Below are 15,671 nucleotides of genomic sequence, written 5' to 3'. Positions count from 1 at the left end.
TCCAACATGACCCACTTCTAATCACAGCCCAGAGTGGACAGCTGACCTTGGCTGGATCACCAAGTCCCTTCCTAAGGAATTCTAGAACTAGGACTGGGAACTCAACATCAGTGTCTCCATGCTTATCTAGATTCTGTAACATGTGATATTTCAATGCAGCTGGCAGCCATGTTCTGCCATGTGGACTAAGAAAGAAAAATATGAAGTCAATGTGACTAAGAGAAACAAGAATGAAGCAGATACAGGGGACCCAATGGGTAGCAGGGGGAGGGGACTCCTTGGTTCTCTGTGTGCTCCAATCTTTTTTTTTTTTTTTTTTTTCCTTATACCAGGGACTGAACTCAGGTGCACTCAACTACTGAGCCACATCCCCAGTCCTTTTTTGTATTTTATTTTGAGACAGGGTCTCAATGAGTTGCTTAGGGCCTCACTAAGTTTCTGAGGCTGGCTTTGATTTGCAATCCTCCTGCCTCAGCCTCCTGAGCCAATGGGATTACAGGAGTGCGCCACTGTGCGCCACTCCAGTCTTTATTTCTATTCCTAAGGTTCACATGCATCCCTGACCTCAGATTCTGCAAGATACTTGAGACTCTTGCCAGGAAATTCAAGAACTGGTTTCTGTATTGAATTAAGAGACTCCAACACTCTACAGCATTAGAAGACAAATGCTTTTACACAGTGACTTCCTCCCTCACAGCAATCTCTCACACAATGCAAACCTCCAATATATGTCTCCAATTTTGCCTACTAGGTTTAAATCCTAAGCTAGAAGACTCGAGGGGTGGGGGTGGGGGGTGATAAGAACACCAGAGCGGAAGATAAATAATTAAACACATGAAGTGTGCTGAGGGAATGCAGCTATCAGCAGATGGAGAAGGGAGAAGGAGGAGGATGGGAGAGAGTGAGAAGAGAGTGAAGGAACCAGGAAGAAGGAGGGGGAGCAGGAGATTACTGAAGGATGGACACCAACAAGCATTGCTAATCCCCAGAGCAGTTTTTTAAGTAAAAAATTTGCAGCTGTTAAAACAGAAATGCCCACAGAGATCTACACCAGGGCGCAGGTCAGAACACGTGCAAGTCCTATCAGTTTTTCTTTCATAAAACCTTAAAGCCCATGAGAGAGGGAGCTTGCCTTTTCTCAGCACAGCCTTTTGAATTTTACATATGCATGTACTATCAACTTAAAAGCATGGCTATTTGTTTTTTAGATGTAACTGCCAGTATCTTACCTATTTTTACCTGATTTTTTTTATTCAAATATTTAGAACTTCACTTATGGTATGGATTAATTAATCCCCATGGGACATGAACTACTAAACAGTAACTTGTTGTAACCTGCAAACCATATTTCTTCTCAACTATGATTATTTAATATTCAATTTAATAATCTCCTAGCTAAATTCCATTTCAAGTAACTAAGTGTTTCTGTCATTTCAATCCCATTCTCTCTGCCAGTTGACTCATCAAGCATTTGTCACCAGCATTAACCTCATATTTTCCCACATATATAAGGATGACTAGTCTGCAACTAAAGCAACAGACAGATCAATTTTGTAATTGAAAGTTTTGGAGAAGCAGAAATAAGCAATTCCGAGCACTGAAAATACTGACCAGGGCAGCATCCCCAAAAGGACAAACTTCATATTTATGCAATATAAAAACTGTTCATTGTTTCCAGTCTTCAAGTTCAAATTTAGTTCTTGATGCTCAAGAATGTGATTTCTCGGTATTTATTTGGCAATAAAAAGAGCCTAATCCAAAAATGCAAAAGCTTCAATTAAACTATGCACACTTAGAAAAGTGTCTCTGACCACTGGAAGCTATCTCAAGAAATATATACAGCAATCTCAAGAAATAAACCTTCTGTTCACCTAATGGATCAACATTTTGGGGCACATATAGTTCTTCTGGGTTCAAAACTGATACTGATACTTCAAGAATGCAACTCTTAAAAATTAATCATTAGAAATTATTAAAGAGTGAGGTAGAACACTGTTAAAAAGAAAAGTAACAAAAAACTTAAAATAGGGAGAGGGAGGAGTCCACTCAGAAGAAACTGCACCTGTAACTGCAGGCACATCCACACATGCTTCCGGAACCTTCAAGAACACCTGCCAGGGCCTCATCCTCTCCCTAGGCTACTTAGAACCTTTCACATTGAGTGAACTTGGTTTCTTCAACCTTTACCTATCCAGTCAAAGCTCAAAGATCTACATCATGCATGTCTGATAACAACAGAAACTTCCCAAATGGAAGCTCAGCAAGAAAAATAAATCAGAGAAGTAATGTTGCAACCAAAATTCCTTGCCAATTTAATCCATCCAAACAGCATGCTATTTCAATTAACTATTCAAATTAAGTCTAAGAAACCTTCCTAATTTAACTCTACCTTCTGAAGAAAAAGTATTTATTCCTCCAATTGTTTAACAATCTAAACTTTAAAATGCAATGAGAATTTATCATTCCATTTATACATTCAAAATTATTCCAAAAATCAAAATATAATGAAATAAATGAACCATTCCCAATTCATTTTCCCCTAACAAAATCAACCTCTAAAATGTTAAACAGGTAGCATTTTCCAAAGTTCAACAAGGTCAATAAACACTAAAACAGATTAATGAAATTCTAAGAGGAAGGCATGGGATGACTCTATTAAAATATGAATCCAGATCTAGGAAATAAAAAACAACAAAGTAGTTTTAAGTTTTTCTAAAATTAGAATTTCAATGTATTTAAATATTACATCCATAAATACTTTCCAAATGAAGATAGAAACATGTGCTTTCATTTTCCATATTTATGATCAGTTAAATAATAACAATCCCTAACATTTGTAGGACCTTATGATATAGAAAATATGTTCACAATATTATGCAATTTATTAGGAGAAGGGCTGGGGGTGCAGCTCAGTGGCAGAACGTTTGCCTAACATGCAGGTTCAATCCCCAGCATTGCAAAAAAATAAATAAAATTACATTTAAAAATTGTACGAAGTCATTTCCAGATGAGGACTGATGAAGGAAAAGGTCACTGAACAAGTGTGATGCCTGAGGACTCTTCCAGAAGTACTGATTTACAAGGTAAGAGTGGGGAGGAAAAGGGCACACAAGGACTGATTTAAAGACAAAGAACAAAGAAGAATTAGGTAAGACAGTAGTTAAGGAATTAGAAAAACAGAGTTTGGAGGAAAGGGGAGGAACACTAACAGACTAGCTTGGTGCCAACCCTTTATAATGTGGGACAACTGAACACTCAGAATAATCCTCTGAGGTAGGTATTATTTTAACTTCCATTTTACAGCCGAGAAGATTTACTAGCCTAAGATCCCCTAGCTAGTAAGTGGCAGCAACTAAATGTCAAACCCAGGATTCCCAGACTCCAGTGCCCAGCCCCAAACAAAGACTCCAGAGAAGAAACAGGGAGGGTAAATGCCAGCCCTAATTTACCAATGCATATCTTTATTTATATATTTACTGAGTATAACATCAGGAACTGTTATAAAATGTGTCTGAATTTTTAATGTATGTGCTTCCTCCCTTCACCTGCACTTAGACTTTTAGAAACAGTCTTTCCTGATATTTCATTTTTCTTCTTCTTCTTCCAAAATGCCAAAAAAGCTCTAACTACTTACTCCATAAAAGGGGAAGCCTTTTAGATCTTGGAGAAGACTCTGTGGGTCTCATGTGCCATTTTCTTAGCAGTAGGCACGCTGGGTGGCACAGGTTATATCTCTTAGGGCCAGACTAGGATGACTTTAGCCTAAGTGGCTAGAGAAAAAGCAAGGGGTCCAAGGGAGGGGGATTCACAGCCTGGCATAGCTACATCTTCCAGTTTGTCAAAAAAGAAACAGGCAATTTGGATTTTTATGTGAAATCCATTATTTTAAACCTTGCCTACAAACCCAAAACTAAAAACACTACACATGCAACAAGGTGGGGAGGGGAAGAATAGACGATCAGTAGATTTGACAAAGGGGAATAAAGGGAAGGGACGGAGGACAGTTATACGAAAGACAGTGGAATGAATCCGACATAACTTTCTTAGGTACATATATGAATATACCAGTGAATCTCCACATCATGTACAATACAAGATGGCATCCTAACTAGAATAAGATGTACTCCACATTTATATAAATATGTCAAAATATACTCTACTGTCATGTATAACTAAAAAGAACGAATAAAAAATAAACTAAATAGAAAAAAAATAACAATACTATGTGTGGACCACACGAAATCTGAGAGTGGACTGAAGTCTAGTTGCCTATTTATAATGCTCAGTCTTCCAACTGAAGTTTAGTTAGAGCTTTCTCTCTCCCTAAATTTATTTCCATAGAAGACATGGAAGATAAAGCACCTGCCATCCAGGAGCCCTGTGGGGACAATGAGCACACTATTTCAGGCAAGACAGTAAATGGAGACAGAGAAGGCTGCCAAGAATACAGCGCCCACCTACAACACTGGCTTTCCCAGGACAGGTTTAAGAAGTGGTGATAAAAAGATGAGGGAGTTGGGGTGGGGTTGTGGCTCAGCGATAGAGCGCTCGCCTTGCATGTGTGAGGCCCTGGGTTCGATCCTCAGCACCACATATAAATAAATAAATAAGGTATTGTGTCCAACTACAACTAAAAAATAAGCATTAAAAAAAAGGGGGGTGAGGGAGTTAACCTCACCTTTGTAAATCTAGATAAGACAAAAAAGGGCTGACTGTGAAAAACAAAAAGTTCAAAAGCTCAATCTTTGTATATCCAAGGTAACTCAGAACAGCCAAGCCTTACTGGAACCACAACAGAAAAACTTACCTACCCAGAGGCGTGTTGGGATCATAAACAAAGAATAAAACAAACTTTTCTGAGCACCGTCTATGCTCCAAGTACCTCCAAATGCTGTAGGAAGATTATCTCTTACAACCTCAGAAGAATCACTATTCCCAATGTGGAAAATGGATCTGTGAAATCATCAAGTTGGGAAAGAGCCAATGTCTGAAGCCAAATGATTTCCCATTAACTTACTGACCATGTCAGAGAGATTCAGGCTATTATTGCAGACACATAATGGCAAGCAGTCAAGAATAACTCATTAGCTACAATAATTAAAATTGTAGAACTAGTATTAAAAGGGGCAAAGAGATTCGTAAAATACAACAGAGGCCAAGTTAGGTCCTGCAGATTATGAGAACTTAATTTTGTGATTAAAGGTAGTTTCAAAAATACATACAAAAGAAAACATAACCATTCAATAAGCAATGTTCAAATAATCAACAGCAAATTTAGACAAATCCCCAATTTATGCCACACAATGAAATGCACTGCAAATAAATTAAAAAGTTATTTTTCATCAAATTATATAACTATGATGAACAGAAAATGAATACTTGATGAATCTCTGGGGAAAGAATTCTTTTAAAAATTAGGAGTGATGGAACAAATTTCTATTACTAAGAAGGACAGAGTCAGGCATAATGTCACATGCCTATAATCTGAGCAACTTGGGACGCTGAGGCGGTAGGATCACAAATTCAAAGCCAGCCTCAGCAACTTAGTGAGACCCTGTTATCAAATAAAAATAAAAAAGGATTGGAGATGTGGCTCAGGGGATAAGTGCCCCCAGAATCCCTGGATTCAAGTCCTGGTAGCAAAAAAAAAAAAAAAAAGAGAACTAAATGGTAAATCTTCTCTATATAAAAAATAAAAGGCAAAGAAGTGGAAAAAATCTCTCTGGATATACAACAGGCATAGGGATCAACAGTCTTACTTTATGTATAGACTATATGTACAAGAAATTGCTAAGGAGAGCCAGGAGACTTTAATGGAGAAATAGACAAAGGACAGGAACAGATGATTCACAAGTGGAAAAACAATTTTGTATACAAACAAACAGAAAAACATTCAGTAGCCAGTCAAAATAGAGAAATTAAACATAAATGAAATGCCACCATTTTTAAACAAGTATGAAGAACTTAAAAAAATAATATCCATGGTTAGTCATGTGTGGCAAAATGAATATTTTCATGTGTCATATTACTAGAAATATTTTAAAGGGACACAAGCCTTCTGAAAACTAATATGGCAATCTTCTTACAATCTTTCCAAAATAAATTTTTTTAATTGAGGAGGGAGGATGTCTATAAGCTTAACAATGTTTATCATAGCATTTATAAAATTGAAAATGATCTAACTAGTCAACAATATGGGATGGATAGATTCTAACATATTCATTATATTGAAAATTCTTTGAATATAGTCTAAACTTCACTCATGATGAGAGATCCAGGGACAGGTACATATAGTCCAAGCATTAAATATATATGAGTAAACACTGGAGGAAAGGAAAAATATACACCTACCTAAAAGATGAGTAAAAATTAGGTAGCTATTGATACAATTTTAAGTGGGTACAAGAATTTAAAAGTATAAGTTATGTAAAATCACATTTTAAAACTGCATCAGAAAAACTACTAGAGGTAATATATGATATTAACAGGCATTATGCTGAGAGGTTTATAAGCAGTTATTCTTCACTGTGGTTATATTATCTTTATTTAAAATGTAAACAATTCTCCAAAGGAATTATTATGATATCTTAAAATTTAAGTTGATCCTTAGAAAACTAAAGAGAAGAAAAAATTAAAAATTAATAGAAACACATAATATTTTCAAGTACCTCCATAAACTGTCCAGTCAAAAGGAAAATGAGTGTCATACAGAAGTTAGCAATGACATGCATAATTTAGATGAGATACATCATTTTTTCAAGTTTTAATCAGTAATAAATGAACATATCACAGGAAGCCAAAATGCAGCCAAACAACTAAGTTTTGCTGCAGTCCTAGTTTTTTTGTGAATTCTCTGGCTCTGATCTGAAAAGGTTTAGAATAGTTAACTCCTGACTTGGATAGAGGCCTCCAGTCAGACTGGGTCAATTCTATAACCACAGTGGGAATTTCAAAAGGGCAGGGCAGGCCAGGGGTTGGGTAAGGTAGTAGGGTGTCAGTCCCCAAGTTAAACTACATTTCCATTTTCTGGAAAACCAAAACTACATAGAGAGAAAAAAAAGAAGGCACAAAACTTTAACAGTTCCTCTAATGTACTATATGCACTGTATCCTCTAATGCATGACCCATTATTGTGTTATGATTTAATTGATAAGTTTTGGGTTGTTTTTTTTTTTTTTTTTTTTTTTTTTTTGTAACCGGGGATTGAGCCTAGGGGAGCTTAACCACTGAGCCACATCCCCAGTCATTTTTTGTATTTTATTTATTTAGAGACATGGTCTCAATAAGTTGCTTAGGGCCTTGCTAAATTGCTGAGGCTGACTTTGAACTTGCAATCCTCCTGTCTCAGCCTCCCAAACTGCTGGGATTACAGACATGCACCACCATACCCAGAAGAAAAGGATTTTAACTAGAATTTTACATGGGCTACAAAAGGACAGCAAACTTCAGTGTGCATGTCACATGAAAAGGCTATCACTTCATAAAACTTGTTTCAGTTATACATGTGCATATGTGTGACAGTATGTGGGTCTTAGGTAACAACATCAGATAGATTTCTAACTATGATTTGCAGTCAAAAAAATTTCCAAAGCATTTTCTTGACAACCCACACACCAATGCAGGGCAAGTAAACCATCCAGAGCTAAACTGCTTAGTACTTGAAAATAAAGGACTCATCTAGAAGCAGGAATGCAGTGAATCCAGTTCAACTGGGTATCAGGCACTAGTACAAAACTAATACTTCTGTTAAAATCCAGCAACAAATAACTACTGCCATTCAAAGACTTCTGGAAGCATCATTTTATGGCTGAGCCAAGAAGGACAGTTTCACATAAGCACTCTGCACACTTTCTTCCACTTCACATAGCAGGATGACGTGGTTACGGAGACTTTACACTCATGTAGTCCCTATGTACACTTATCATTGTGCTATGAAGTCCAACTCACTATTTTGCCACATGAAGAAACTGAGGGTTTGAGCAATGAAATGCCCTAGGAAATGAATGCCAAGGTCACTGCAGAGTAGAGCTGGCTGAGACTCCTAGTCCCAGTTCTTTTCCAAGAATCTTAAATTAAAGCCACTGGAGAGCACAAAGCAGCACTTCTTGCCAAGGTCAAGTAGATGATTTTTTTTCTCTTTTGGTCTTATTGGTTGGTTTCTACACCTCTGAATTAATTTTCATTAACGACTAAATTAAGTGTTGGACCACTAAGCATTTGCCCTTTAAAAAAAAAAAAAAAGCTGGGCATGGTGATGCCCACCTACAATCCCAACTTCTTAGAGGCTGAAACAGGAGGATTGCAATTTCCAGGCCAGATTTGGCAAACTGTTTTGAAATAAAACAAATAAAAAGGGCTGGAATGCAGCTCAGTGGTAGAACACCCCTGGGTTCAATCCCCATTAGGGCAGAAACAAAAATAAAAAAAGTTAGTTAAAGAATCTGCTTTCTAAAGCTGCACAAGGATGTTTTTTTGTTTGTTTTTTGGTCTTTGGTTTTTTGTTTTTTTTGTGCTAGGGAATTTCTAGATTAACTGTAGCATTCTCCTTGGGAGACCTATTCATATAAAAATAATAGCGTTGCCTCCTGAATTTTTTCTATTCTGATGATATAACTAGGAAGAAAAGTTTGTCTTACGGTCATTTTCTTCTCAGGTAAATGTATGTAATTTTGTTTAGTGGCATAGATATCAACAGATCACTACTTATAATAGTCTTAAATCACAATTTACTTATTGATTTCTAAATGCCACAAAATGTTTTTATTATTTTTAATGACATCAAGATGATTCTTAACAACAAACAGAAAAATGTCTCCCACAGCCAAATGCAAAATGAAAACAGATAGCCAGGGAAAATGCTGTGCAAATAATATATCAGATTTCCTTTTTTTTTTTTTTTTTTTTTTTTACTTTTGGTACCGGAGATTGAACTCTGGGGCACTCAACCAGGAAGCCATATCCCCAGCCCTATATTGTATTTCATTTAGAGACAGAGTCCCACTGAGTTGCTTAGAGCCTCACCATTGCTGAGGCTGGCTTTGAACTCATGATCCTCCTGTCTCAGCCTCCCAAGCCACTGGGATTACCACGCCTGGCCAGATTTCCTTTTTTTTAAAAATTTTGACTTTTGTTTGCTTGGAAAAGATTACCTCTCTGAAGTCTCTTCCAGGCTACTGGGCTACTTAAATCTTATCCACTACTTTCAATCTATGATTTTTATCTATTCTTCTTTTTCAATATAAGTTTTGTAGGGCCTGAGATATAAGCTGTTCAGTATGTTGTAATCAGAGAATTGCTCATTCTAGGAGTGTCAGTGTCAGAATTGCTACTCTAACATTTTTCATGGTGTTGCAATATTCAAATATGAATGTAGACTGAATGAGATCTATGAGAGCCTGCATAGAATCATTTTTAATAACACATACGTGACAAATGCTGAACCACTGGGAACTTTGGAATCACCTCAAGCTATTCCTCCAACACTCAGCCTCCTTAAACAAGCTTTCCCACGGTAATCTTTCCTTTTAAAAAAAGGTCAAATTTGGGCTGGGGTTGTGGCTCAGTGGTAGAGTGCTTGCCTAGCATGTGTGAGGCACTGGGTTCGATTCTCGACACCACATATAAATAAATAAAATAAAGGTCCATTGGGGAAAAAAAAAAGTCAAATTTCTTGCTGACCTTTAGAGAAGGTAAACAAGCATTCTGTCTCAAGACAGATTCACTAGCATGTCTTGAATTCAGAATAAAGTCTGATTTTCAAAAAACATTTGGGGTAAGTTCCCTCTTCAGAACCTTGAAACCCGCAATTATTAATGCTAAGTGATAAGTCTCAAATACAGAGTTGAAAATTTATTAATTTTATATCATTAGAGATTCCACACACTCAAAATTTAATCTAGATGGGCTCTAATTTTGCTGATTTCAGAGACCTCACTCTGTCACTCCAAGAAGTCCTCAATTTCACAACTATGCTTACTTTCTTAAAAAATTTATGCAAAACTTATAAAATACATGGTGCATAAAGTTCTATCAAAAGCTAAACTAATTGAGCCAAGATCTAATTATTAGTGAAACTAATAGTTAAAGCAGAGAATTAAGTACAATTTCACAATGAAAAGAAGTGTGAATGGTAAATGAACCAATACTATCAAGATTTATAAGATAAAATGAAATTTTAACACATCTTTTCAAGAAATAGTCAAGTATGCATGGCCACTTAGAATCATAGTAGTTCAAAAGGCCATATAGAGAGAAAAATATCCAACCCCCTCCTTGTTCCAGCCTATCTCTATCCCAAGGCAAGCTGCTAAATTTCTCTCAAGCTCAATTGACGAGTCCTTGTTCATGGAAACTCATCTGCCTCAAGCCCATTTCCATTCAAACAGTTGTTTCTTGATTTGTTAAAAGAACATATACTTCATATCTCCTTTATGCCAGGCACTGAGCATCAGATCTCCTTCAATTAAGATGAAAATCTGAGGGCTACAGCACAGTGATATAGCACTTCCTAGCATGCATGAGTTCTTGGGTTGGGTTCCACTATACCACCAAAAAACAAACAAAAAAAGATGAAAATCTGACCCCCTTTTATTTACTGTAGGGGTTCAGAACATTTCCCTTCACAGTACCTACTCTCCAGAAAAAGTTCTGCACCCTTGCACCCAATTACTTTCCTGGAGACACTGATTTTCCACACTGCTCAAAGTGTGACAATGCTGAGCTAAGTTCCAAACAAACATGGCTCCAGTCTACAGTCATCATCAACTCATTCCAATGCTTCTCAATACATGGGAGTTTTCTTGACCCCTCTACCTAGCATTTTACTGCTTTCCATTATCCCAGCTTTTTCATATGAACTCCCACTCATCCTGCAAGGACCATATGGGCAAGAGATTGTTGGTCTTCTCTAACTACCACAAGCAGAGAAGATTTTTTTTTGGCAATTCCAGAAGGCAATTCTGTACCTGTCTTCAGAGCACTGTGTCATCTCCTGGGGAAAGAAAAATTTCCCATAAATGTCCAATAGAAACTACCTAGTTACTGAAACTCTCTGTATGAATGGTAAGATTGCTGTCTTGTGTGAAGACAAGCAAATAAAGAACTTATAAAGATAAATAAAGATAAAGGTCTGAATGGGGCTGGATCCCACCTGGAGAGAAGTCCCTCCTGGCTTTATCACTTAAGAGTCTGCCACTAAACAAGGAAGACCCAGATAAACTACAAGCATATGTCTTAACCAAAACAAGGCAAAGATGTCTGAGATAAAGTTTTTAAGCACAGAATGGTAAAATGGCATTTACTCAGAAAAGACAGTCCAAAAGATGCTAGGAAATGAGGAACCCAAAGTTTGGTGCATCCTTTGAAAATAGACCATAGTTACAACCAAAACAAACTCAGAAAAGGGCAGTGAGTTCTGGGAATAGGCTCTGTGTTATGGTAGTACCAGAAATCTTTACTCATGTATCAAATTGTTTTTTTTTTAATTATTTCAAATTGTTTTTATAGTTCTTATATTCCCTTAAGTTTCCTCCTTTAATAACAATAAAAGTTCCAGGTTGTCCTAATTTTCTAAAGTGAACTTGAAGGTAATAGTTCTCATCCATTCTTGAGCTTGAAAATTTAAGTAATATTATCCCAAGATACTGATTGAGGGTTAAAATGGTAATCCAAATGAAATAATCCTCCAAAGGAAAGTAAAACTTAGAGGACAATAAGGACTATGGAATCCCGCCATTCTTCCCCATCTGAAAAATTTCCTTTCAATACTACCTCTTAGAGTTTCATTAAACAATATTATTATAAAATGTTCCACACTAATTAGTATTGGGACCATCCCAAAAGACTTTGTCATTTTCATCATTGTGTATACATGTGACTATAACACAACAGGAACTCAAATGTTTATTGATGGAATAAATGAAGTAATGTGTGGGCTTTCAGAATTTTAAGGTACCTTAAAGCCTCCCAGTCCAACACTTTTCCCACAGTGTACATTTGTCCGTATAAGGTTTTCGTAGGTCATCAAAATATTCATTCAACAAATACCAATTAAATGTCTACAACAGCTAAGACGCCACATCTTAGCACTTTCACAGGGGGAAAAAAAAAAACTAAAAACTACACTGAAACAATAAACATTTATCCAGGAACTCCTAGAGTTTGTGCCACTGTGTGGGCCCTACAGATACTATAGTGAATAAACCCACACAACTCCCTAGAGAACTCACAGATGATAAAATAGACATGAAGTATATACATTACTGTTTAAAACAGAAAATGTTAAGTGTTTTTTTTTTAGGGAATCATAGGTCAAAAAGAAAACCAGGGTTTCATAAGAACTTATAAGACATTCAGTGTTCAGGTATGACATTATTTGTAGCTTAACCTTATAATTCAAGTATGAAGATGACTATTTACCAGCTGAAGTAGTTATGGTCATGGATTTATAGGTTTTCATGAACATTAATATTCTAGCTTCATATCTTTAGTATTATATCAGGTGACATTAACAGTGGATTTTTGAAAAGCAAGAATATAGATCAATTTCTTAATAAAAACCGTAAGTGAAACAGCTCTAAATTACAGTTGTCTTCAGACTTGAATGCATAACGTAAAGCAGCAGACTTGCCAATCTGAGTAAAAATAAAATATATAAAAAAGAACAATAGGGGCTGGGGCTGGGGCTCAGTGGTAGAGCGCTTGCTTAGCACGTGTAAGGCCCTGGGTTTGATCCTCAGCACCACATAAAAATAAATAAATAAAATAAAGGTATTGTGTCCAACTACAACTAAAAAAAAAATTTTTTTTAAATAACAATACTGGATTTCTGTATGGATCTTATTTATTTAATAGTAATGCTGATAAAATAATTTCTATTCTTTACATTACAAACTAGGAAAGTGAAAAGTAAAATATAGTTAAACACTGTGTTTCTTTTATCCTATAATCAAAATGAAATTGATTCTACAGCTTCTTCCATACATACAATTTTAGCTTCTCCAAACACTTTGAAATATACACCATTAAAGCTATTTCTTTTAAGGTAAATGCAGTGGAATGGAAATCAAAAGTTTCAAAACTAGTATTAAAGGAGCTTAGATTTAACTACTTTTCTCCTTCTCATACTCATTTCAATGAATTTACTTAGAATTTTCTTACAATAGTTAGGAATTGATCAATTTAATCTATAGTGAGAAAGTGACATCAATATATTTTATTGAATGTATTCCATAAAATAGTTCTATGAGATAGAATCTGTAGGTCCAGAAGCAATCTCTTTTAATAGAATTCTGCCCCTATGGAAAAACTAGATATTCTTATTAAGACCTGTTTGTGAATTTTAAAAGGCTCCTATATCATGTATTCCAGTCAGCCACTGAATTTCTTCTATTCATTGCAGACTGTATGTTTATAATGTTTTCCACTGGATATTGATGGGAAATGAGTTAGCTGCCATTTGTATGAGCCATGATGAAAACTAGAATGTATAATACACATGTGAGTTTAACTAGATATAACATATCTATCAAGCAAAAGTTTTAAGGCCACATTATAAACAAAGTGCTGAAATCAACATAAAGAGAATAATGAACACTATTGCTTTACCTGTGCAACTGCAGAAGCCACCATGGGAGAAATTTTCTCTACATCAGCATAATTTGAACTTCTATTAAGAAGACCTAACTACTGTTTTAAGGTACAAAAAAAAATCCTTGCCTGTATCTCTACAAAGTTACATTTTTAGAATGCTTGAGATATCATCCGAGTAACACTTCCAGATACATTACCATAACTATAATATTCAAGCAGCATTCCTCTGGAAATTACCTTCCTCAGCCTCATTTCTGCATACTAAAGGGAATTAACTTAAAGTAAAAACACAATGCAAAGGAGTCTAATGAAGGCAGAACAACCAGCTCCACTTCTGCAAATTAAGCAAAATTAAGCAAAAATAAAGGAAGCAAGCAAAGGGAAGGAACTCAAAAAGCTATTTGCAGCAGTGGTCCCCAGCAAGTTCTAGGCGCTTCCCCTTAAGCTAGAAGAGATAAGAGGAGAGCAGGCACCACGCAGAAGCCCAAAGTTACTCTTTCCACAACTTATAATATTCCCTGAATTCAGGGTAAGATGTCCGGGAAGTATGGATTAGGGGAGAATGTCTAGGAGAAAGCACTGGCATTTGCTTTCTCAGTTTGGGGCCCTAAGAACTGTACCAGAGAACAACTCCCAAATCTTTAGTTTATCTTGTGGTGGCGGCTCGGAGCATCCTCCCTAGGCACACACCTGCAGGCCCCAGCGGCTTCTCTCTCTAACCCACCCGTGCCCAGAGCTGCAGCGAGGTCCGGTGTCTGGCGCACCGTTAGCTCAAGGGTCATCCCGGATCTCCCAGGCTCCACCCGGCCGCGGATGAGGCCAGAGCGCACGACCGGGTCCTGTCTCTGCTTCGCGGAGCCACACAGATGCAGCAGCTTACGGGTGGACACAGGCACTACAAGGATGCGTATTATAATAAAACTTGGAAAAGCTTGTCTACACTCGCGCCGACGTGGAGGCACGCGCGCTCGGGGACCGCCGGCCCGTCCCGCCTTCCTCGCGACCAAGTGGCAGCAGTCCGTACCTGTCCTCTGAGACACTGATGACGCCCTCCTCTTTGGGCACGATCACAGCCATATTCACCACCTCTTGAGACCCCTCGACCCGCTGCAGCAGAATCGGCTTGCGGGTCAGCGGCTTGGGCTGGATTTCCGCCGCCATCGGAGGAGGGGGCGCGCCAGGGGCGCCGCCAACAACCGCGCCTCGGGGCCGGGCTGAGGAAATCGCTCGGGCACGGGCACCGGCACAGGCTGAGACAGGGACGCTGGCTGGCCGGAGCGGGACGCCGGGGACCCGCAATCATAGCCTGGCCGCCTCGCCCGGGAACGACTCTGCGCTCCCGGCTTCGGGCACCAAAACCGCCACTACCCGGGATGCCACCGGGCGCCACCACCAGAAGAAGGGGCGGAGAGCCAGGGGGCGGGGCAGGGGCGGGGCAGGGGGCAGGGTCTGCCGCAGAGGTGGCCGCTGGTGGGCGCGAGGGCGGCTCCACTTCCGGGAGGGTGGTGTAGGAGGAGGGGAAAACTGTAAAAGGAGGCGGGGCACTGGTGGCCAATGCGCAAGCGTCAGCCCAACAGCGCATTTCCGCCCCGCCCCTTTCCAACTCCTGGAGCTTGGCAGCACTGCTCGGACGCATGCGTTGTCCGTTCACCGCGGTCTCAAACCTTCCACACCCAAAGTTTAGTCCCCTCCCTCTTAAATCGCCCGTGAACGCGCGGGTATACACCCCTGACAACGCGCTTGCCAGAGTCCCCGCCCTCTCCACATGTCCTGACAAGGGGGCGGAAGTGGAACGGGTAATGCGCTTCTGCAGTACCGGAAAAGAAGAGGCCTGAAGGAAGGAAAGAAGCCGAGCTAGTTGGGATGTGACTGGGCATGCGCTCGGGTTACCTGGCTCAGTGGTCTTAACAATGAAGCGCGGCGGGGTGGCTGCTTAGTGCTCCTAGCGGGCACCTGGCTCAGGCCTCTGGGTAGCACCCCCACGGACTCCTGGGAGTTGTAGTTCTTGGAGCCTCCTTTCCTTGTCCTGGAATGACCTGTCATCCACTTCTCAGCGATCCGGGCCTAGGGAGCTCGGCTTC

The 15,671-nt window shown here is 38.8% G+C and overlaps 1 protein-coding gene across 2 annotated transcripts in view; it reads right to left on the bottom strand.

Moving 5' to 3' along the window:
- The window catches only part of Wdfy2 (WD repeat and FYVE domain containing 2), a 153,482-nt gene extending 138,502 nt beyond the window's left edge, over positions 1-14,980 (bottom strand). For both annotated transcript variants that reach the window (XM_027928754.2, XM_027928757.2), the window contains exon 1: positions 14,615-14,980. In XM_027928754.2, the coding sequence (XP_027784555.1) occupies positions 14,615-14,751 (137 nt within the window). In that variant the 5' untranslated portion in view covers positions 14,752-14,980. The remainder of the gene's footprint in view (positions 1-14,614) is intronic.
- Positions 14,981-15,671: the final 691 nt, after the last annotated feature.

This window comes from Marmota flaviventris, chromosome 4 (genome assembly GCF_047511675.1).
Source record: "Marmota flaviventris isolate mMarFla1 chromosome 4, mMarFla1.hap1, whole genome shotgun sequence".
Classification (NCBI taxonomy): domain Eukaryota; kingdom Metazoa; phylum Chordata; class Mammalia; order Rodentia; family Sciuridae; genus Marmota; species Marmota flaviventris.
The sequence above is the reverse complement of the archived record's forward strand: the minus strand, read 5'-3'. Positions and strand labels throughout refer to the sequence as shown.